Here is a 24,739-nt window from a genome sequence, read left to right on the forward strand (position 1 = left end):
CTGACTGGGTTTCTCTTCTCATGATTTCCCGATGCTTTAAAAACTACGTACATATTTTTAAAGGACATTCTATATCTCCGTGACACACCAAGCCTGGAGCCACTAAAAGAGACCGGCTAATTAAAAAATGTTGACAGCGTGGGGACGAGGCGGAAGCGCCTTTTCAGAAGAGACCTAACTAATAGATCGCGGCTCTGTGGAATCGTCAGTCGAACTCTCTGGCCTGGAGCATCCCCGGTAGTGCCGGTGTGCAGCCACGTGGTTGGTGCCTTTCCCTGCTGGCTGGCGCTGCGGCGGTGGGAAATCTTTCTCCCAGCCTCCCCAGTGGATTCGGGAGGATTAGGAGCGGGTCCGAGTCGATCCGCACGCACATCCCCCCTCCCCTCCCCGCCATCCCTGCGGCCGCAGCGCTCACTCCTCGTTCTTTTCCCCGGATCTGGTCCCTTACCCCGCCCCCATCCTTCAGCCGCGCTCACCATGGCGCAGCTCCAGACGCGCTTCTTCACCACCAACAAAAAGTAAGTAGCTGACCGGCCCGATTTTCTCCTTCTGCCGGGACCCCTCCCCCCATCTTACTCTGAGGATGACCGGATTAAACTTGCTTGAACTGAAGAAAGACGAATCTTCCGCGTCTCTCTTCTCTGGCAAAGTGCTTGGAGGATAAAGTTTGGGAGAGGGGTGGGTGGGCGTCCGTTCTGCAGGCTCCCGCGTGGAGTCTTGTGCCGGTGGTGAGGGCGCTTAGAACCCTCCCGGGGGGTCGGGACGGACGTGCCCGGGAAGTCCCCGCGCCCCAGAGTTAGGCTGCCCGGCCCGAGGACGGAAGCCCTTGGAGGCGCCCCGCTCGGGGCTTGGCTTTGGGCTCCCCCCGAGCGGGCGGCTTCTCTATCTTTCTCTCCGTTTGCATTTGGAAGATAACTTCACTTTTAGGCAGTTCTGATTGTTGACAAGTTTCTCGTGGTCCTGGATCTCGGAGACCCTTGGAAACAAGGCTGGTTGTTCTCCGATCCTTTCACCTGGCTTTTCGCCCCGGTTGAGTCTTTGCTCCCCTTCCCCTCCACATAGTGTGTGGTTCTACTCGCGATAGCTCACCAGCGTGCAGGCTGGGAAAGGCATTTGGCTAATAAGTGCTGGGAAAAGAGGGCCAGCAATGAAGCTGCCCCTGCTCCGGTTCAGATCTTCATCGCCTCTTGCCTGGACTTGGGCACAATAGCCTGCTCTCCCCCAGTCTCTCTCGCCTAAAGCAATTACTTCAAGTATAGGACCTGCCTTGGCGCCCCTATTCAGTAAACTGCGACGGCTCCTTATTGCCTCCAGGATCAAAAAGAGATGTTCCAACCCAGCCTCCTTCCTGCCTTTCTAGGATCTTGCCTCTGAGCGGGAAGGAGGAGAAGAGAAGATTTTAAAAGGCTAGATGGGGGTGGGGGGAAGGAGAGGAGAAGACCTCTGGAGATGAGTTGAATTTGGGAGAGATTTCTTTCTTTCTTTTTTTTTTAATTATAGCTTTTTATTTACAAGTTATATGCGTGGGTAATTTTATAGCATTAACAATTGCCAAACCTCTTGTTCCAATTTTTCACCTCTTACCCCCTCCCCCCTCCCCCAGATGGCAGGATGACCAGTAGATGTTAAATACATTAAAATACAAATTAGATACACAATAAGTATACATGACCAAACCGTTATTTTGCTGTACAAAAAGAATCGGATTCTGAAATATTGTACAATTAGCTTGTGAAGGAAATCAGAAAGGTGTGCATAAATATAGGGATTGGGAATTCTATGTAATGGTTTTTAGTCATCACCCAGAGTTCTTTTTCTGGGCATAGCTAGTTCAGTTCATTACTGCTCCATTAGAAATGATTTGGTTGATCTCGTTGCTGAGGATGGCCTGATCCATCAGAACTGGTCATCATCTAGTATTGTTGTTGAAGTATATAATGATCTCCTGGTCCTGCTCATTTCACTCAGCATCAGTTCGTGTAAGTCTCTCCAGGCCTTTCTGAAATCATCCTGTTGGTCATTTCTTACAGAACAGTAATATTCCATAATATTCACATACCATAATTTATTCAGCCATTCTCTAATTGATGGGCATCCACTCAGTTTCCAGTTTCTAGCCACTACAAACAGGGCTGCCACAAACATTCGTGCACATACAGGTCCCTTTCCCTTCTTTATAATCTCTTTGGGATATAATCCCAGTAGTAACACTGCTGGATCAAAGGGTATGCAGAGTTTGATAACTTTTTGAGCGTAGTTCCAACTACTCTCCAAAATGGTTGGATGTGTTCACAATTCCACCAACAATGTATCAGTGTCCCTGTTTTCCCGCATCCCCTCCAACAATCCACGTTATCTTTCCCTGTCATTCTAGTCAATCTGACAGGCGTGTAATGGTATAAGAGATTTCTTTTTTGACTAAAAAGTAGAGTTCATGAATGAGAATGATATAAAATACAACTGGAAGAATAGATTAGAGCCAGATTGTGGCATAGCATCTTTGGGTCTTCTCTTATTTTTGTTTGTTTCTTTAAGTCTCTGCTTGTATTTACAGGAGGGATTTCAGGTGCTTTCCATTTTAGCCTTAACTGTCATATTCACCACATTTATTTTTAAAATAATATTTAATATCTTTAATAATAAAATATTAAATTTTAAAATATTTTAATGATAGAAAATTTAATTACTTTAAAATATTTTAATAATATAAATTTTAATTATTTTAATATAAATTTTAATAATTTAAAAATACTATTTAATAATAACAATAAATTTCAAAATACATGCAAATATAATTTTCAGCATTCACCCTTGTAAAATCATTTGTTCCCAATTTTTCTCCTTCCCTTTCCCTAACTCTCTTCCCCTTCACAGCAAGTAATCCAATATAGGTTAACCATGTTAACTTCTAAACATATTTCCACATTTGTCAGTTTGTACAAGAAAAATCAGATCAAAAAGGGGAAAAATGAGGGAAAAAAAACAAGCAAACAAGAGCAACAAAAAAAAAGATGAAAATACTATGTGATCAATCCTCATAATCCTGTCTCTGGATGCAGATGACTTTCTTCATCACAGATCTATTGGAATTGGCCTGAATCACCTCATTGCTGAAAATACGTTCATTACATGTAGAGTGGTCTCTGTTTGATACAATACTTACAATTCCTGTCCCCTTCTCAGCTTCTTGTCCCTGTTTAGAATACCCTCTCCACTGAAACCCTATCCATCCTTTAAAACTATCAGTTTTAATCTGATTTCCTCTCTTTGACCATTTGATTCCACAAGAAGAGATACAAAAGTACTATGCCATAATCTGGCTCTAATCTATTCTTTCAATCTCATTCACGAATTCTACTTACCAGCCAAAAAAGAAAGCTTTTTTATTTGTTTAACTTCTCTCATCCCCAGAGGCCTTTTCCCCCTGCTCTCATCTATTTTGGGCCTTCTCCCACAAATGAGATAAGCATTTAGCATTGTATCTGAACATAGTAGGTACTATATAAGTGTTTCCTTTCCTTTCCTTTTCTTTTTCTAACTTCCTTCTGTCCTTTGCACCCTGTTAGTAAGACTAATAAAGCCATGTACTGATCTTTTCCATTCAACTTTTGATATCAAGATTTTTAATGAGTGTAGTAGTACATTGGGCAGCTAGATAGCACAGAGGATAAGAGTACCAGGCTTGGAGTCAGGAGGACCTGAGTTCAAATCCAGGCTCAAGATGCTAGCTGAGTGTCCCTGGAAAAACTATTTTAACCCTATTTGCCTCACTTTCCTTCTCATCTCTAAAATGAGCTGTAGAGATGGCAAGCCCTTCCAGTATCTTTGCCAGGAGAACTTCAAATGGGATCATGGAGAGTCAGACACAACTGGAAAAAGCTAAATGATAACAAGAAAAAAAATAGGACATCATTGTTATACTGGTATACTACACTATACTTTAGACATGTAAGAGTCACATAGTTTTATTAGTGATGATTATCATTGTAAATAAATGTGACTTCATATTCGAGTAACTAAACCACAGATATGTGGTTTTCTATTTTTTAATTTTATGTATGTGTCTATCTCATCTTCCCAAGTAAATTGTTTTGAAGGTGGGGACCATGTCTTATATTTATTTGTACCATCCTCAGTGTATAACATAGTGCTGTCTAGGAAGTAAGTGAATATTCAAATATTTGTCAAATTTAGGGGAAAGTGTTTGATAATAGCCAGAAAACACTAGAGACATCTGTGACATTATAGAATGAGTAGCTCAGACTCTCAGAAGAGGAAAGATCTTTAGGGACTCTCTAGTCCAAAGCTTCTTGAACTGTGGATGTGGAGTCACAAAACTGAATGTAGGGGTCATGAAAGATTTAGCAACAGTAGTATCCAACATTCATCGAAGAGTAAATTCTTCATGTAAAAATAAACACATCCATCTCATTAGTATGCAAATTTGCTTTCATTAAAATTACATGTATACCAAAGAATTGTTTTAAAATAAATTTGTGATTTATTATCAGTAAATGTTTGGTTTGTATAGCTATTATATGTTATGTATATACCTACTCACATCAAAATTTCTTAGATGAAAAGGGGTTGAGAGTAGAAAAGCCCTCTAGTTCTGATCTTGTTCACTTGTGTCTGAACAAGAATTCTTTATATATCATTACCAGACAAATGATCATCCAGCCTTTTCTTCACTTCCTGAAACTGCCCATTCTGCTTCTAACCAAGCAGAAAGTTTTTCCATATGATAAGCTTATATATCTACTTTGTGGGGCTTTCATCTGTGGCTTCTCATTTTGCCCCTTGGGAACAGTAAAGATCTAATCTTTTTATATAGCAGCCCTCAGTTTTCTTGTAGGATGAACACTCCAGGTTCTTTCAGCTTATTCATGTGGCTTGAAGTCAAGTTCTTTGTCATCCCCGACTCTGGATGCTCCCCTCATAGCCGCCCTTCCCAAAATGCCCAGAACTAAGCGCACTATTCCTAAATGTGGCCTATTGATGCCATGGCAGAGTAATAGGGGACTTGTCCCTGTCTAGACCTGAATGCTGTGACCCTCCATACATCGTAAGTTTCTTTTAGCTTTCTTGTAGCTTTTTACTGGCTATGGGGTCAAATAGTTTTTAAAGCCCTCTCCCACGTGCCCCTAACCTATCTTGGCAGCCTCTTTGGATGTCGGTTTCTCTCCTGCACCCTTCAAAGCAACCCGACTGGCCTTCTCTATTACTCCCACGTGACCCCTCTCCATGCCTCTGCACTTGCTGGCCCTCTGGCCTGGAATGAATTCTGCCTTACCTCCGCTTCATAGAATTCCTCTCTTCCTTTAAGACACGTCCCAAGCATCATCTTCTGCATGGAATATTTCTTGAGTCCCCTTGTTGCTAGTCTCTTCAGTCCCAAACTATCTTGTATTTAGCTATGCTGTGGATATTTGTATTTAGTAGCTATATTTATTATGTATATACATATTTTTATGTGAACTTATCTCTCCCATTAGAGTTTAAACTCATTACAAATACTGTTTAATTCTTTGTACTTGTATCCACAGTGCCAGACTCATAGCAGCACTTAATAAACACTTGTCCATTGTTTGATATTATCTTGCAGCACATAAAAACCTCTTTGGATCTTTATTAGATAACCTGCTTAGGCATGCTTTTTGGAAACAAGTTAAGAAACCGTACATTTAGGGTAAAATGTTTGTTTTTTCTTGTTAGGATTAGATTCTCAAAATTTTTAAATTCCTAGAAGGATTGTGTTAGTTAACCCTTTTCAGTTTTGTGATTGACTTTCTGAACTGACCCGGAAAATTAGATAGGTGTTTTCGTGTGTTTTTGTTTATTCTAAAGGGAAGCAGCATCATTTGTGATTGAATGAGTATTTATTAACTAGTGAAAAGTTAGGCAGACAAATGACAATTTTATGAGAAAGCCTTTGAGTTCCTAAATTGAAAGACACTATAATCTATACTGGAGATCTTTAAAATGGTATTGAAAAACAGAAATTTTGATCCTCCCTTTCTAGATATGGGAATTCTAGAACATTATGTATGATAAACTTAGTAAAGCAGATTTATCTTAGTTTGTCTTGTTCATGTTAAGAATACATTATTCTCTCTTTTTATAGATACGCAGTAGACAATGTTCCCTTCTCCATCCCTGCGGCCTCTGAAATCTCTGATCTTAGTAACATTATCAATAAATTATTGGAAGCCAAAAATGGTGAGTATATTTGTTATCTAAAAAACTGAAGCATATCTGTCATGTTATAATAGTTACATTTTGTTAAATGTTTTTTCTTTAGAAACAAATAGATTTTGTGACTGCAAAAATGCATTTATTAAATTTATTTGTTAGCCCAGCAGGTTAGTTTTACATATTAAAGAAGAAATGTTATAGTTTTCTGATAAATTTTCATTATTAAATTAAACTGATTTTGTAACTTTATACACTAGTTCACTATTTAGGAACAAAATATTTACTATTACAAATAATTGTAAATTGTGGTTTAATCAATGATCTTTCTGTCTGGAGATTTCCTATTTTGCTTTTCATACATAAAGGAGGTGTGCCTACTCACCTTTTAAGTGATTATTGGATCTCATATTTGCAATTCTTCATGACATTTGTAAAGTCTGGTAGTCCCACAGAGGGCTTTTTTCTAGAAGTTGTAATCAAATGGAAACATTAGTGAGGTATCTGATTTATTTTCTTTGACTCATCCTAAGTCATAGTAGTTAACTGGTATGGTATCCCAAAGGTTAGTGTTGGTAGTAATAATTTACATTGGTTTTATCTGATTTGGTGGTTTTATCTTTGCTATGTCTTCACCAAAGCAACAAATAAGCAACAGAGTTTTTAAGGTTTACGACTTTTGTCTTCCATGTTTTTTGCTTATGAATAATACCTTTGTGGAAGAGGAAAACAGCCAAGCTGTGGCTAGTAAAAATGCAACAAAGGTAAACTGAGGCATAGTTTTCTCTAGGGCAAGATGACAGTTTATAAACAATGATTCATGTAACTTAATAAAATGAGTTAGAATGCCCCCTACCCTGTTGGGTTGGCAACCATGATGGGATTGATTTAGGGAGACCCCCAAAGGGAAGAGGGATGGGAGGGCTGGTCATGGTTGTATTAAAAAATAAATAAATAAAACCCAACCCTTTTCAATTAGCTGGAGTTGGGAAAAGTGGGCTGGTCATTCGGTTATGGCTGGTCAGACTCCTCTCTGACCAGTAAGGAATTCTACTTTCTTTATGAGACTTAGTTGCCTCCAGTAATCTTGGCTAGAAAATCAGAACCATCTCAATCAGGGTCTCTCCTGAACCTTCCCTTTTTGGAAATTAAATCACCCCAAACTTTGACCTAGAGAGAGCAGCACTGGGGTCTGGTTCTTTGTTGTTATTTGTCCTTCCTTCAGGTAAATTGAAGTATGGGTCCCAGTTTAGGCAGCAAATGTGCTGGAAGGGGGGGGGGGGTAAGACATATTATTCAGCCACACCTTTGATTGGGCTGGTTTCTGTCTTTTGAACTAGATTGAAAAATGAGGTTTGACAAATGGGGAATAGGATGGCATACAAAGTAATTGTTTTTTAGGAAGTTGTTTCCAATAATTAAATGATAATAGCATAATATTAATTTTACAATAGCAGCATGAGATGTTTTGAATAATTGAAACATCAACCTCTGGTTCAGTTGGCAGTCAAAATTTTATCTCGTGTATCCTTCTGATTATTTTTAATAACTCATTGTCTTTTAAACACTATTGTTGTACATATTAATGACTTAATCCTTAAGGAAAATGTCATATAAGAAATATTTTGACTTTTATTTTTTTCAGAAGTTCATAAGTATGTGGAGTTTGATTTCCTTATTAAGGGCCATTTCCTGCGAATGCCCTTAATTAAGCATATGGAACTAGAGAACATCTCAACAGTAAGTTATTTTCTTCAGAATAGACATTTTCACATAATTACTTTATCTCCTTACTAATTTGTGTCATTATGTTTAATCATCTGTCACATAGTAGCTAGTTCTCATGATCATGCTGAAATTTGGCATTTAAACAAGTTGTCTACATCTCGATTCTCCTGTTGTATTTTCAACCACTGCTTGAGTATTTATGGTATGTTATATCTACTTATTAGGCCTTTGGATCTCCTTTCAGTATCCAAATTTTCCTAGTTCCATTGCTTCTCCCCAGAAGATTTTTTCGAGTTCTGACTTCTGTCTTATTGATTTTGGAATATCTCCTTTAAGTGTTCAAATGAACAGAATTGTACATTTTTAATGTACCCAAAGGCAGAATGGAAGAATATTTTCAACATGATTTTCAAACTATTTTCAATATAATACAAACATCTACAAAAGAAATTTACAAAATATAAATATATAAATGCATACAATATAAATTTATACAATTAAATTCTTCATGGTATTCAGTAGAAACACATTGATTAAAAAAAAGGTTCATTCGCCTTCATTTAGACATTTCATTTTACATTGCTTGCAGCTATAATATTCACTAGTCATTTATTAGGTTTCTTGCCTTACTCTTTTAGTATAGATTTTTCTGATACTGGGTTGCTTTAAATTACTTTTGAGATGTGATATAGGTGCAAGCAAGAATGAAACTTAAATTTCTGTTAAAACTATTCAATCTTTTGCATAACTCCAAGTTGGATCTTAAAAACTTTTCCCCTGTTGGAAAGGACTCTTATTTATCTAACATGGCATACCTTTGAGGTGTTGAAAAAGTTCTGTGTGTGTGTGTGTGTGTGTGTGTTTTGTCTCTTCTTTTCCTGATAAGTTTCTTGTTTCTTTGGGTGAATAGGAAGAAGTAGTGGAAATTGAGTATGTGGAAAAATATATCGCACCACAACCTGAAGAATGTATAGTCCATGATGACTGGATCAGTTCAATTGAAGGAACAGAGGAATGGTATTGCCAGTTGTGTTACATCTTGAATTTCCTTCATTCTCATCTCAGAGTTGCTGTGTAGTCTCTCATTTTATGGAAGGTTCCTTGGTATTCGTTTCTCTATTCAGTTCAGCCATGTGTATCTTTTTCTGGATCTTGGGGATTTTTGTTTTGGATTTTTTTCGGTATATGTAGTTGTATGATTGTGTCAGAGAGCACTGAAGGCTTATATAATATTCAGCGTTCCCCTGTAGGGTTTGTAATGTGCCAGATGTCAGGACTGGTCAACATCCTAGCCTGGAGTTGTTCTTCCTTTTGTATAGAAGTGAGATTCTCAGTCTCACTAACTCCTTTATTGAGAGGGAAGAAAAGCTGGCCTCCTTATGCTCACTGTTCTTCAATTTTCATAACTACATTTTGCAAGAACAAATTTCCCTGGAGAGATAGCATTAAGCAATGGATACAGAGCTGGCCGACCAGTTAAGAAGGCCCATGTTCCAGTCTGATATCTGACATATGCTGGCTGTATGATTCTTAAAATTGCCACCAGCTGCTTTTCTGGACAGTTAGAAGAAATTTCTTCTCTTGGAGCTCTCCATACTCCAAAAAAGTTTTTGTAAAATCTTAAGTTGCTAAAATTAGGTCTATTTGTTGGTCCTTTCTTGTGGAGTGGTGCTTTTTGGTCTTGTAAGATAAAGTCCAGTGCTTAGACCAGCTAGCTTAGTAAGCTAAAACAAATGTTAAAAAAAACTAAGGCCAGAGATCTAACCTGTATGTAATCCATCTATCTTACAAGAAAAAAATGTTAAAGACTTTACTCTCCAGGCCATTTTGAAAATGGTAATCATTGGGATAGCAATCTAGCACAATGAGGAAATGGTGTAGTGTGGCCGTGGAAGCACTAGGCAGAAATCCCAAGCTCTACCATTCATTATCCTAGAACACCTCTTTAAAATGGCAATGAGGATGCCAATATTAGCTACTTCATAGAGCTGTTGTGAAGATCACAGTAGAGGAGCTATAGAAAATCCTTGGTTATCGCACAGGATTGTGTAAGATAAGCTGTTATGATCAGTTACATCAAAAAGTGAGTGACTTAGGGCAAACTTGTAGTATGGGAAGTAACAAAGACCATCTCTGGAAATATCTCAGTTCTGTCATCTTATGATATAAAGTATACTATGTTATATATTTCACTATTATATCTCAAACATTTAAACTATCAAAGTTGAAGGTTTTTTTTTTTTTTTAGCTTTTGCCAGTTTCTACCAGAGTTTGTATGACTGTAGATTAACATAAGGTAGATTTTTTGAGATTTTAGGATTCCAGAAGAGTCTTTGTTTTTCTCTGTAGAATTTCACTGAGAGTTGGATATTTTTCTGATTGGGCAGAGACATTCTATTTATGGCATCCAGAGGTTCAAGACCATTTCATTCATGTGTGGTCAGCAGTTGGCGATTAAGCATGTCGTCTTTGGGTCTCTTTATGCATGGAAGCTCACACGTCATAGATTTCCTTAGGAAGCACTTGATTCAGGATGTCCACTTCTGTTTAAAGTTTTCTGAGAATTGTGAAGATAGCCATAAATCAGAGGTGCCAAACTTGCAAGTGCTTGGAAAATGTTTGATAAAATAATTTAAATAATTGTGTTTCTTGCAAGGATTGTTCTCTATATTTTAGCAGACTTTATTCTGTTTGAGTTTGATACCACTGCCATGAACCATAATAATGCAAATACCTAATTCAGAAATGTATTGGGCCATTCAAAATTGTGTAGAATAGATCTTGTTCTCTTCCAGTCTTACACTTTCCTGTATGATACAGTTTTACTAAATTGCAATTGGAATTCTTAATAAAGAACTTTGTTTAAACTAGATATTTGGATTCCTCGGAGTAATGCTTGTTTTCTGTAGTTAAGAAAATGCAAAATTTCTGTTGGAGATTAGTGAAAGTAAAGGTGTAATTATTTTTTCCCATTCAAGTTCACAGAGTGCTTCCTCTCCTCCCCCTCAAAGTGACCCATGACTCCTGATTAAGATTCTTTGGCTTAAATACTCAAGGATTTGTCCTGAGAAGCAGACCTGACTTCAGATAGGGGGAAATCATTTCTTTTTAAATCCTTTAGGATCTTGACTGGCTCCTATGACAAGACATCTCGGATCTCGTCTCCTGAAGGAAAATCTCTCATGACAATTGTTGGACATAGGGAAGTAGTGAAAGATGTTGCCTGGGTGAAGAAAGGTCAGTTCCTTTATACTGTTTAAGGAATAAGAGGTGGGGCTGGAGGAGAGAAGATCCACAACAGAAAAATAAATTTTGCGTTTCCAGTGACCTGAGGACTGTCAGTCAGAGAACATTTAAGAAGAAAGGGAAATGTCATAAATGGGTAGCAGCAAATCCCTCAATAAAGTCACCTGCTATATCCATATTTTCAAGTTTCTCAAATTGTTATCATAGCAACAGAAAGTTTCTTCTTTTCACCCTAGATTCAACATTTTTCCTTCTGAACTTGACCATATAGAAGATCTTGTTAACTTAATATTCTTTCCAGTATGAATATGTTTACACATATTGGATTTAACATATATTTTAACATGTATAACATATTGGATTACTTGCCATCTAGGGAAGAGGGTGGAGAGGAGAGGAAAATTTGAAACACAAAGCTATACAAGGGTCAAGGTTGATAAATTATCTGTGCATATGTTTTGGAAGTAAAAATCTTTAAAAATAAAAATTAAAAAAAGAAAAGAAAATTCTTTCCAAAACAAGGAAAATTCTTTGTCTCCAGAATATGACCCAGAGCCAGTGTTGGCTTATTCTTGTTTTCTCTCTGCCATAGACAGTTCTTCATGCTTGCTTCTCACTGCGTCAATGGACCAGACCATCCTCTTATGGGAGTGGAACGTGGAGAGAAACAAAGTAAAAGCTCTCCATTGCTGTCGAGGCCATGCTGAGAGTGTGGAATCTGTAGCTGTTGATATCACAGGGACTAAAGTAAGCCTTAAGTGGAGTTCTACTGAAGTGGAATATGAGTGGTTTGCTTGAAATGTCAAGGGATTTTTTTCCCCTCTAACTTAAATAACATTTTGTGGTTATACTTATTACTCTATAGTCAGTGAGCAAGAATACTAGCATCATAAAACAAAAACTATTTGATAGTTTGATAGTAAGATAAAATGTATAACTTTTCAAGTAGAAAGCTGAAACAATAAAGATATCTATTTTTAAGTCTACTTGAACTTATTAACCACAGTCCTGACCTGTTGTGATTAAGGGGAAAATATTTCAATTTTTTAAGTTGCTAGAATGATATACCTACCATCTGGGAGAGGGATGTTGGCAAAAGGAGATTGTATATAATCTTCTCTTTTGTTGACCTCTTTCCTTTGATTTAGTTTTGCAGTGGCTCATGGGATAAGATGTTAAAGATCTGGTCTGCAGGTAAGTCAAATCTTTTAAAATTCATTTGCTTGTCATATGAAGTCATTTTGAAAGGATAAGTACTTAAATGTTTGTTGAATTGAAAATACTTATCCATTTTGGTGACCTAAATGAACAAAAAGATCAAAACAATTTAAACTACTTGTCAAGGAACACTTGAGCTTTAAGTTGTAAAATGATATTTATGTCAGGGTTTTCATTTTTCCTTAAAATTTTATTTACTTTGCATTCCAGGAGTGATTTAGTCCCTGGCAATTTAATATAGCATTGTTTATTGAGTGCCTACTATGTGTCTAATACTATTCTAGGTGCCTTATTAGAATGGTAAGGTTGAATTTGAACTCAGGTCTTCCTGATTGGAGATGGTATCAGAGGTAAGGCATTAAGATCAAAGAGGATCATGAAAGACTTCTTGTGAGAGGGTGGACTTCTGGCAAGGCTAGGAAGAAGCCAAGAAAGTGAAGAGGCAGCACTGAAGAAGAGTGAGTGTTCTGAGCCTGGGGGGACAGCCAGTGACAGTTCCTAGAATCAGGAGGTAGAGTATAGAACAGGGAGGAGGCCAGTGTCCCTGGCTTAAAGAGTATGTGGAGGGAGGAAAGTAATCAGAAGGCTGGAAAGGTAAGAGGACTTGGCCACAGAAGCTTGAAAAGCAAAAAAAGAGGATCATCTGTCTGATCTAGAGCAATAGGTAGATGCTAATATTCACTGAATGGGGGATGATGTGCTCACACTTGAGCTTTATGAACATTGATTTGATAGCTGAGTGGAGAGAGATTTGAGGCAGCTAGACTCCCCAGTCACTACTACAATAGTCTAGGTATGAGGGGATGGAGGCCTGCCGCAGGGCCCTGGCAGTGTCAGGGGAGAGAAGGGAGCATATACAAAAGACTCTGAAGGTGGAGATGATGCTCGGAATGCTGGCCTGGGTAACTGCCCTTGGTAGTGATGGGGAAGTTAGAGAGAAGGGCGGGGGGGGGGGGGGTAGGGAAGAAAAAATAACTATACAGTATTAGGTCCCAAATGTTTAGGGAATGTAAATTCAGAAATCTGAAGTTCTGCTGAGGACCATCTTTTTAAAAATACTTATCAATATAAATACAACATAGTAGAATAGTTTTCCTTTCACCTGACCTCTGGGATTGGACCTTTCCTTGAAATAAAGAAAAATAATCCTACTAACAGTTCAATTCATTTAAGAATATATTTGGCTGGGATCCCACAGCTCTGCTAAGAGAAAATGGGTATTGTCATCACTTGTTGAAGATTTAGATTATGGCACAGTGGGAGAAGGTGCAGCTCTTGAAGTCATGAAGACCTGAGTTCAAATCCAAGTGTCAAATCAGACACTTCCTAGCTGTGTGATCCTGAGCAAGTCACTTCACCCTGTTTGCCTGTTTTCTCATCTGTCAAATGAGCTGGAGAAAGAAATAGCAAACTGCCCCAGGGTCTTTGCCAAGAAAATCCTCTCTAGGGTTACAGGCTAGTACCAGTATGTCCAGTTTTATTCCCTTTAACATTTGCTTACAAAAGAAGTTGATGTAGGCCAAAATGCATGCAGTGTTCAACTTTACTGCATAATTCACTAAATGCAAAGCAAGTGATTCTGAAAAAAGTAATAGTAAAAATGTTCTATTTTCTCTGTTTCTTCTCAGTATTGCCATTATGGTGCTACTGAGAGTTTTGGTTTAGTTAAAAAGAAAAATTCCATGGGTGGCAGTTCTTTTCCATAATTCTTCCTTACCAGCTCCATTGATATGATTTATAACACCATTGCCAGTTATGCTATTTAATAATGCTTATGATATTTGTTTGTTTGCAATCCAGTTTTGCTTAATAATATGCATGTAAACTGCATACCTGAAATAAATGTAAGCACTTAAATAAAAACAGAATCAGATACAATTGAACAAGAAGTGGTTATTTATTATTGTCATTGTGTGTATGGCTTTTTTGATTCTGTTTCATACAAATCTTAATTCTCAGAATGCTTCATATTTATTTCTTAAGAGAGCAATGATAATATATTTATATACTGCAGGTTATTCAGATATTCTCCAAACAAGGTACATTCATTTTGTTTCCAGTTCTTTGCTCTTCAAAGTGCTGTGGATCTTTTGGTATAAAGGATTTTTCCATCTGGCATTGACTAACGTGCATTCTCCCTATAAAGGGCCTTCCAACTCAATATGGGTACTTAAAAAGTTTAAGTTTAAACTTTAAACATCTTCTTTTGTGTTTCAGTCCCTACAAATGAAGAAGATGAAGTAGAAGACTCTACAATCAAGCCTAGAAAGAAACAGAGGACAGAGCAACTGGGATTAACACGGGTAACATTTTATGAGAAATTATGGTTATTTGGCATCAGATATGCTCAGTATTACACACACACACACACACACACACACACACACACACACTGACTCACTCATGCATACATGTATTTTTTAAGGGCAAGTTCATCTCATATTTCAATATGAATATGTTATAATAAGTATAACATATCTTCCAAAATCCCTTCTTTCAGGAATACTTTTTGTTGGCTTTCCTAGCAAATTATAATAGCATTTTTATACTTTGCTAAGAAAATGTATTGTAAACATTATCCTGTTATATGTTTTATCAGAGATTGTTAGGGTCTTTCAGCCTTACTAAATTACAAGTACTCCATTTAAATTTAAAACAAAACAAAAAACTGTTCCTGATTTATATATGGGTTTCTTGATTTTATCTTGTAGAGGAAATATCAGGATGCATGTAAGTGTTCTGCTTCTTTTAACCAACCAAGCTTCATTCAATAGTTGAAGAATCACTAGGGATGTCTGCCCTTCCTTCATTAAAGAGGGTGGCCATGTCATTGAAGTCATGACAAATGAATGACTGCACTCTGACCCTCTGTCTATGCATCAGTTTATAGAAAATCTGCAAATCCAAATGCTTTATTGTACTAGAATTGTATTCTACCAAATGTTTGTTTGAAATCGGTTATTGTTCATGGGTCTAGAGTATGGAAATCTTTTACTTATATAAAGATATTTCTTGTGAAAATCATCAGAAAATCTGACCTGTTCCTTTAGCTGTCTTTTTATATGTGCTCCTTTCCTCAGATAGAATTACTTTTTTTTTTTTCCTTTTTCATCTTTTCAGATGCTTATGGTAAACTTGCCCTGAACCATCTTTATGTTCTTACTTCACTGCTCCTTGTTACCAGTAGATTATATCTTTAGAATAACTTGTCAAAATTACCACTAGAGCCCTTGGTATATGGCCAAAGCCTTATTTGTACCATTCCTGATGCTATTTTTGCCAAGTGGTCCAGATGGTGGTATATATGAAACAGGTGAATGATCTGTTTTAGCTGCATTTAAACTAAACCACAGATGGGAAGATCTTGTAAAGGAATCTGGCATCCAGTCTAAGAAATAAGAAACCCCTTGATCATTCCATCTGGTAGAATAGAAATTAGAACTGGAAAATGCTTTATGTTTTGTTTTGAATTCTGTGCCAGTAATAGATTACCTTGATGCATGAATCATGTCCCTGATCAGAATCCCCAAATAAAAAGATTTTCTGTGTGTTCTCTTCAAAAACAGTTGCTTTTCTTTCCTTCCCAACCCTCCTTTTCTGGGCACGTATATAATTGGAACATAAGAGTCAGAGCATTAAGATGGAAGGTTCCTTCAAGATCATTTTGCAGATGAAAAACCTAAGGTTTTCATTCTGTTTTTGTAAGATTTAGGCTTATGTCTGCATAAATTATTAATGATTTTGTATAGCTCTTGAAGTATTTTAATTGCAGAAAAATTGGTCAGCAAAAAAAAGATTGTCTAGTTTTTTGAGTTAAACGTGTCAAAGACAAAGTTCATTTTCCTTCCAAACTCCTCCTCTGAGTTTCTCTATTTCAGTGACTAATGCCATCATATTACCAGTTAGTCAATAATTAAATTTCATTCGTTCATATATTAGCCTAGTTCCTCTGAACATTTACTTCCATTAGCTATGTCAGCTTGAGTAAGGACCTTTCCTCATGTGAGCCTATAAAACTTTTGTGCATAGCTTTTCCCCAAGACTCCTTTATTTTCTTTGCTGCTATGAAGGGTTACAGTCATGCTCCTGTTTATATTGTTATGAGTTCCCTGCCTATTGGGGCAGAATTCTTCATGATCTCTTCGTTTTTCACCTGTCTACACTAATGGGATTTTTCTGACTCTTCCATTGCATCCTCACATAGGGTGCCTTTCTCCTACCCCACCTCATTTTAGCTTCCTTTGTGAGTTGGTTTCCCCCATTAGTTTGTAAGCTTCTTGAGGATAGGGATTTTCTCTCTTTGTTTTGTATTTGTGTTAATGCCTGACACTTAGTGAGCACTAAGTAACTGACTGAATTTCTTCCTTAGAATTTTCTTTTACTTTTCTTGGGAACATTTGTCAATTTTCTTTTTTTTTTTCAACTTCAACTTATATGATTCTTTTTACTTTTATTTATCTTTTGATGTATGAAAAGAAAGCCTTAAAAATAATAATATTTTAATAAATTCATCTCACTAATTTTTATTGAGGGGTATGGTAATTTACCCAAGATTTTAATTCATCCACAAAATTTTTTCTAACCTAAGTATGTTTATAGTTGGCGGACTAGTAATTGTTCTGAAATGAAAAAAACTTTTGGTCTCACTCTAATTTCTAGACTCCTATTATGACTTTATCTGGCCATAATGATGCAATTTTCTCAGTGCTTTGGTCAGATGCTGGAGAAATTTGCAGTGCTTCGTGGGATCATACAATTAGAGTATGGGACGTTGAAACTGGCAATCTTAAGTCAACTTTGGTGAGAGAATTTAAGTATTTCTGTTTGATTTTGGTATTAAGATAGCCAAGTAGCAGAAGAAGGCTGTTGGAGGCCCTTTACAATCTTTTTCTTTTTCTCTCTTTTTTTTTAGACTGGAAATAAAGCATTTAACTGTATCTCCTATTCTCCACTTTGTAAACGTTTAGCATCTGGGAACTCTGATAGACATATTAGGCTGTGGGATCCCCGAACTAAAGGTGAGCCTTTGCAAATTATTGAAAATAATTTATGGGACAAACATTTTTCTTTATCATTTAAATATATGCTTACAAATATGGATTTTATATAAAATGAAATTTATCTTGTTGACTTTTTTCATTATTTTTCTAATTAAATCTTTTAAAATCTGTTTTCATTATTCAGATGGTTCTTTGGTGTTATTATCCTTAACTTCCCATAATAACTGGGTGACATCAGTGAAATGGTCTCCCACACATGAACAACAACTAATTTCAGGTTCCCTGGACAATTTGGTCAAGCTTTGGGATACAAGAAGGTAAAAACTAAGACCTGCTAAATAAGTGTCATAATTATTTTACAAAATAAGAGAAGTGAAGCATTTGGATGTTTCAGAGACAAATGAATAGAAAGTTCTTGATAATCTTTTTTGTAAAGAAGTAGCTGCTAATAAAAATAATCTTCAAGATATATTTTTCTTATATAATAGTTCTTTCAAAATTAGCATTTTATTATTTTCTCTTAAGCTAAAATTACTTATGCATTATTTTAAAAAATATATGTATATAAAGTAAATCTGTCTAGGCTTCAAATTGATGTTATAGTTAATGATCAGAGAAAATGGAGATTAATGTAAATATCCATGGCTAATGTATCTGTATGATATTCTTAAGTGAGTGAGATAATGAATAGGCATTAAATAAATAATCTTCACTATGCTCTATCACAACCTTTACCATTTCTAGCAGGGGTCAGCAAACTAAGGTCTGGCATTACCTGCTGCCAGCTTTTGTATGGTCCTGGAGCTAAGAATGCTTTTTACAAATTTTAAAATAAATTTTAATTATATTTTTAAATGTCAAAACCATTCTTAATTCACATATAAAAAATAGTCCCCATCAGTCCTTAAGTTTGCTCTTCCCCTGATCTAGAGATCATTCCCTGCTTTAAATCTGTCACCACCAAGGGCCTATTCAGGGTTGGGGATAGGAGGGGAGAACAGGGTAGTAGAGTGGATGGGAGGAAGGCAAAACACACCGATGCCCAGGAATAGTTGGCACCTCTTGGATTTTAGAAGTTGTGACCACACATATCCCTTCTGTGTATTATTAATAGTTAATTGTGCTTTGTCTCAGCATACTGTGCCAGCCAGAAATGACTGGCTGCTCAGCTCTCAGACCATATGAGCTCAGAGGCAGCTGCCCTCCCTTTCTGTCCCAGCACTAGCTGGTTTGAAGTAATGTGAGGAACAAAAAGGGTATGATGCTTGTCCCATCCTGGGCTGCTCCAAATCAGTGGCCTCCTTTACCGCATCTTTCCAGAAAGCCACAGATCCTTTGATTGAGTGTCCCTATCGACTGATCATTTCTCTTTACTATAACTAGCAAACTACCATTTCTTATTTCCCTCATCTCAGTGACTCATAGTTGCCATTTGCCAAGGCAAGAAATCCTTTCTCTTCCTTTCTTTCACCTTAATCCAAATTAACTTTGCTCCAATCTTGTAGATTCCCTCTCCCCCCACTCTATAGCAGTCTTCCCATCATCCTAGATTTCTTCTCATACTTATTCGTTTACACTCTGGAAGTCTGGATTTCTCCAGAAGATATTTCATCCTTCACTATGTGGTTCGTGAATATTAGTTGCTGTTTCTCTCATGCCTACAATCCACTGGACCAGGAGGAGCAATTGGTATGCTTTCTTTAAAAAAATATCTATCTATATATTTTTTCTCAATTACATGTAAAAAACAATTTTTGACATTTGTTTTTAAAATTTTTGAGTTCCAAATTCTCTCCCTTACTGTTTTATCCTTCCCTCGCATTTTCCCTTCCTGAGATGGTAAGCAGTTTGATGTAGTTTATACACATATGAAGTCATACAAAACATATTTCCATATTAGCTATGTTGCAAAACAAATTGGATCAAAAAAAGAACCTCATGAAAAAAGTGAAAAATAGTATGCTTTGATGTGCATTCATACTTTAGTTATTTTTCTGAAAGTGGATAGAGCATTTTTCATTATGAGTCCTTTGGAATTGTTTTTAGATCATTGTATTGCTGGGAATAACAATAACCGGTGATCATCATTATAGTATTGTGTTTACTGTGTACGGTGTTCTCCTGATTCTGCTTACTGCTCTTTCTTTGCATCAGTTCATTTAAGTCATTCTAGGTTTTTCTGAAATCAGCCTGCTTGTCATTTCTTAAAGCATAAAAGTATCCCATTATAATCATATATTACAACTTGCTTAGCTATTCCCCAATTGATGGACATTCCCTCAGTTTGCAATTCTTTGCCACCACAAAAAGTGTTACTATAAATATTTTCATATAAATAGATTTTTTAAAAAAAAAGGAAAAGGGCCTAAGTATAAAGACCTAGTAATAGTGTTGCTGGATTAAAAGGTATGCAGAGTTTTATAACCCTTTGGGCATAGTTTCAGATTGTTCTCCAGAATGGTTGGATCAATTTTCACACATCTCTTTCAACATGTATCATAACAGCACTTCTCTGCTAGGGTTGTTTTGAGGATCAAATGAGATAATGTAAATTGCTTTATACAGTGGCTCACACAAGAGGTAGTGCTTAATAAATGCTTTCCACTTTCCTTCCTTTATCCTTGCTTCCCACTAACATTTCTCAGTGAAACCTGCCATTGCATTACCATTGTTGTAATCAGTGTGTCTCTGTGGAACTCTCCTTCCTTTCTCAAAGAATCCTATTCCAAATTCACAACTTTTATGTCTATCCTAAAACCTTTTCTCATTCTAGAGGATTTAAATATTTATAGAAATGTCCCCTCAAAACCCCTGGATTCTTAATTCATCAACCTTCTTAGCTCCCATAAAGTACATCTCTCCTATACTTCATTTAATACTCAGAATTTACCACTAACCAAAACTGTCCCTTCTCTAATCTTGAACTATGAAATTCCCATCACTGATCATAATTTCTTACCATTTATCTCTAATGCATCTGCAATTGTTTTATAAACTTGATACATGATTTATCAGCATCTCAAATGCAACATGTCTAAAACTGCATTAATTATCTTAGGAATTGACTCTTTCTCCTTTCCTATTTCTGTTATGGGTACCATCTTTGCAATGACCCAAGTTGGTAAGCTTTCAATCATCCTTCACTCCCTCCATCCAATCAGTTGCCACATTCTATCTAATGTATCTTGGATCTGGAATCTTTTCCCTTTTATCTAGTTGCTTGTTACCTCCTTGAAGTGTTCACGCAGAGTATTCTGATTTAAACAACTCCATTTCTAGTCTCTTCATTCTTTCATCTTCCATACAGCTGTTGCCAAAATAATCTTCCTTCTTAAGGCATAGGTCTGATCATGTCTTGTCCTTCCTCAGAAATTTTGAGTGATTGGTTCCTTGTCATCTCTAAGACAAAATACACATTCCTTTTTTTCAAAGGCTTCTAAAGATGGCTGGAACCTGTCTTTCTGTATATATCCTATGCTATCTACCTTCTCAAAAACTTCATTCTAGACATATTCTGCTGCTAGACTCCATGTTTGACATGCCATCTCCTTCTTCCATGCGTGCACATAAGCTCCCCTTGTGCCTGAAATGGATTTCTACCTCATCTCTGCTTTTCAGAGTCCTGTCAAATTTCAAGACTGAGCTCAGGTGTCACCTGCCCTGTGAAGCCTTCCATGACAACCCTGCATTGTTTGTGCTGTCTCTTTCCTCACATTATCTTTTATTTATTTGTTTTTGTACATGTTATACTTCAGTAGAATGTAATAACTTTGTAAGTGGGGACTGTTTCAGTTTTTAGTATTCTCAGCTTTGAGCACAAATAGTAGGGTACTTAAAACACTTATTTAATTGGCTTTCATTTTGTGCAGTAATACAAAATTAATTAAATATACAAACTGGAAAATGCCTATATGAAGGCATTTTTTTGTTTCCTAAGAATATTATAATAATATTACAGATGTAATTATGGTATATATAGGATTTCTTACATACCATTCACTGCCTAGAATATGAAGTAAACCTAAATACTGCAGTCTGTTGACTTTTTTGTGTGTATTTAAAAATACCTCACTTGCTGCTGTAAAGTTTAGATGTTGAAGTCCTTTCTCTTTGGAAGTTCTTACTATATTTTTAAATATTGTAATCTATAATCTTTTCATCTAATGATATAGGAAAGAGTTAAGAGATATGTTTTAACCAAGTTTCAGAATTTAGAGATTATTCTCTTCTATTAGTTGAGCAATTTTGTGTGTATATGTGTGCACATGGAAATATTCTTTTATTTGATGATATAATAGTATAAAATATTTATCAGGTTAATTTGATTTTTTTTTCTAGTTGCAAAGCCCCTCTTTATGATTTGGCTGCTCATGAAGATAAAGTTCTATGTGTAGATTGGACAGAAGCAGGGGTAAGAAATTAGCAATTGTATGAAAGGACAAACACATTAACTGATAAAATTTATCCAGCATTTGTACTGTTAACATAGATGGAACAATTTCAGTTATTTCTGATAAACATTCTGAAAACCTTAACATCATAGTTCAATTCAGATACAAAATGAATTGCTTATTATTATTAATAATTTTAAAAGAAAACTTTCTATAATATCTTTTCATTTGGGATTATAATTGTTATCAAAAATTTTTAAATCATGTTAAAATCACAGTTAAATTTTATTAATTCATAATGAAGAAAAGTTATTGTCAGCAAAAGTATTATTTGCCAAATATTTGAAGAAATGTGATTTCATTACTTTTAGGCATAAATACTAAATGTAGCTGCTATAATGTAATCTTTCTTCAACAAAGAGATAACTAATTTATATTTGAAAGCAACTATTCATTTACAAATAATGGTATGATATCCTTAAAATTTATAGTACTCTAATTATGCCACTTTCGGTTTCATTCAAACCTTCTTTTGCTGATTTCTTTGCTGATCATTTCTTCATAGAAAGTTCAGAGGTAGACACCAACACAGCTTAGACAGAGTGATCAAATTTTTTTTCTTTCTAATAAAAGATTTTTATTTTTTGAAATACATGCAGAGATAATTTTCAACATTTACCCTTTTAAAACCTTGTATTCCATATTTTTCTCCCTCCTCTAGACAGCAAGCAATCCAATATAAGTTAAACATGCAATTTTTCTAAACAAATTTCCACATATATCATGTACAAGAAAACAGTGTTCACATTTTAAATAAATGTTTTAAATACTAATAATAATGTAAATTGAGGTGATTTGTTTGATAATTAGTTCTTGTAACTTAAATCACTCAGTAAGTAATGTTTTTTTTTTTTTTTTAATATAAAAAATATCACTTTGGCTCATTTTCTACCATAATTGAATTTTATTCATTATTTTCTGTTTATTTTTTTCCTTAACCAGTTGCTGTTGAGTGGAGGCGCTGACAATAAACTGTATTCTTACAAATATTCAGCCGCTGCTTCAGATGCATGAAAATGGATGGTGATTTGACATAAAAGATTATCTATTAGCATATAAAACTTATAGAAAATCATTGATTATATAACAGATTTGAAGATCATTGCTTTCATCAGCCAGCCTTTTACAAAAACCTCTGTGATATTTTATGGTTTTTGACTGTCAAAATAGTCATGTTTTATTATATTTAGTTTTTTTCCCCATTTTTCTTTATATTTATAATATACAAATATAGGTATTTATAAAAATGTGAAATGCAACCAGTTCTCTTCACCATGTTTAGTACTTCTTGAAATTGTGAACATTTTGGCTTTGAGTAACATAAAAAAGGACTAGAAAGTTTATAATAAATATAAAGCAGTTGACTTTATAAATCCTGATTTATTCTATAAGAAAAGGTTTTTCTTTGAACCCAAACTGTTGGAAAATGCCATATTAAAAAGATGAATGAAATTAGAAATAAAGAAAATGCTTTACTATTATGCTTTTAATTAACTGTGTGGTGTCTTTATAATTCACTTGTCATCCAGTGATTATGAAATAGCAAGTATCAGGTATTTCAGACACAGAAAATTGTAAACATTTCCAATCCAAAAGGGACTCATTTTAATATTCTAGATGGATATTCTACCACAAGAAATGGTTTTTTAAAAAATTGTCTAAAATACCTATAAATGGATCATAAGATGTCTTTCGTTATCAGAAGATAATCTCAAGGAAATATACCTTGCCTTTTGAACTCTCTAGCTTCTTTCCACTACATGCTAGAGGAAAAAACCAAATTGAACTTTGATTTGTTCGTATCTATTTGTTTAGTGACCATACTTTAATTAGACCAGGTATTCTATATAATTCTTCTACAATAAAATGTTTCAATTAAATGCCATTATCAAATAATGTCAGGATAACTCCATTTTTCTTCTGAGGGCATTTCATTGCTTCGTTCAGAGGAATGTATGTTATTACTCAGTATTGAATAGTTTCTGCAAAGCTTTTGAGCTCATTCTGCAAGGGATGTATTGTGCCTACAGCAGCAGAATATATAAAGGCTAGAAATATAGGCTAAGTCAGATTGTAGAAGAACTTTAAGGAGTTTGTACCTTTTTTTTTTTTTTTTTTTTTTTTTTTGCTCAGGTGAGGCAATTAGGATTAAGTGACTTGCCCAGGTTCATACAGCTAGAAAGTGTGAAATATCTGAAGCCATATTTGAACTCAGGTCCTCCTGATATCATGGCTGGTACTCTATCCACTGAATCAACTAGCTGCCCTAGTTTGTACTTTATTTTAGAGACAACAGGAGGCTATTAAAGGGCTTTTAGGCATAGACATCATGTTTGGAATTTATTCTTTTTAAAATTATCATAGTAGTTGTGTGGATAATTAATTAGAGATATGAGAGAAAAGCCTAGAAAAAGATAAAAGTTATTAAAATACTCCAGGCAAGTGTACTCAGTATCTCTGCAGAATGGAATATTGGGCAATCAAAGGAATTAGATTTGATGAGAGGGTTGAGAAAGAAGAACCCAAATGACACTCGCCAGTGATGATGGTGCTCTCAGAAGAAATAGGGAAATGTGGAGTAGAGGAAGATTTATGAGATAGAGAATGAATTCAGTTCTGGATATACAGAGAATATGAAGTACTTTCGAGATACTCACACTTTGAGTACAGAAGAACCTGAAGGAGAGGAGACTAATAATCCAGGAAAGATACTTGGTCAATGCTGTGGACAATACATTTCTCTCTTTTTTTTTTTTTTTTTTTTACATGACCAAAACGTTATTTTGCTGTATAAAAAGAATCAGACTCTGAAATATTGTACAATTAGCTTGTGAAGGAAATCAAAAATTCAGGTGGGCATAAATATAGGGATTGGGAATTCAATGTAATGGTTTTTAGTCATCT

General features: G+C 35.7%; 1 protein-coding gene across 2 annotated transcripts; it reads left to right on the top strand.

Moving 5' to 3' along the window:
- The first annotated feature begins 258 nt into the window (after window positions 1–258).
- Window positions 259–23,327, top strand: WDR12 (WD repeat domain 12). Of its 2 annotated transcripts, XM_003766006.4 has the most exons (13): window positions 259–518; window positions 6,125–6,219; window positions 7,838–7,932; window positions 8,831–8,937; window positions 11,042–11,157; window positions 11,759–11,913; window positions 12,315–12,360; window positions 14,602–14,687; window positions 17,044–17,184; window positions 17,297–17,402; window positions 17,569–17,701; window positions 21,723–21,795; window positions 22,778–23,327. In XM_003766006.4, the coding sequence occupies exons 1-13, from the start codon at window positions 478–480 to the stop codon at window positions 22,847–22,849; spliced, it is 1,266 nt and encodes a 421-aa protein (XP_003766054.1). In that variant the 5' UTR covers window positions 259–477; the 3' UTR covers window positions 22,850–23,327. The 2 variants fall into 2 exon arrangements, with proteins under 2 accessions (XP_003766054.1, XP_031814166.1); XM_031958306.1 differs by lacking the exons at window positions 259–518; window positions 6,125–6,219; window positions 8,831–8,937 and having other exon boundaries at window positions 7,846–7,932.
- The last annotated feature ends 1,412 nt before the right edge of the window (window positions 23,328–24,739 follow it).

This window comes from Sarcophilus harrisii, chromosome 3, assembly GCF_902635505.1.
Source record: "Sarcophilus harrisii chromosome 3, mSarHar1.11, whole genome shotgun sequence".
NCBI lineage: Eukaryota > Metazoa > Chordata > Mammalia > Dasyuromorphia > Dasyuridae > Sarcophilus > Sarcophilus harrisii.

Coding starts and splice junctions, on each gene's coding strand:
- WDR12 (XM_003766006.4), top strand. CDS start 478: ATGGCGCAGCTCCAGACGCGCTTCTTCACCACCAACAAAAA. Junction 7,933..8,830: donor AACTAGAGAACATCTCAACA/GTAAGTTATTTT, acceptor TTGGGTGAATAG/GAAGAAGTAGTGGAAATTGA. Junction 12,361..14,601: donor GTTAAAGATCTGGTCTGCAG/GTAAGTCAAATC, acceptor TTTGTGTTTCAG/TCCCTACAAATGAAGAAGAT.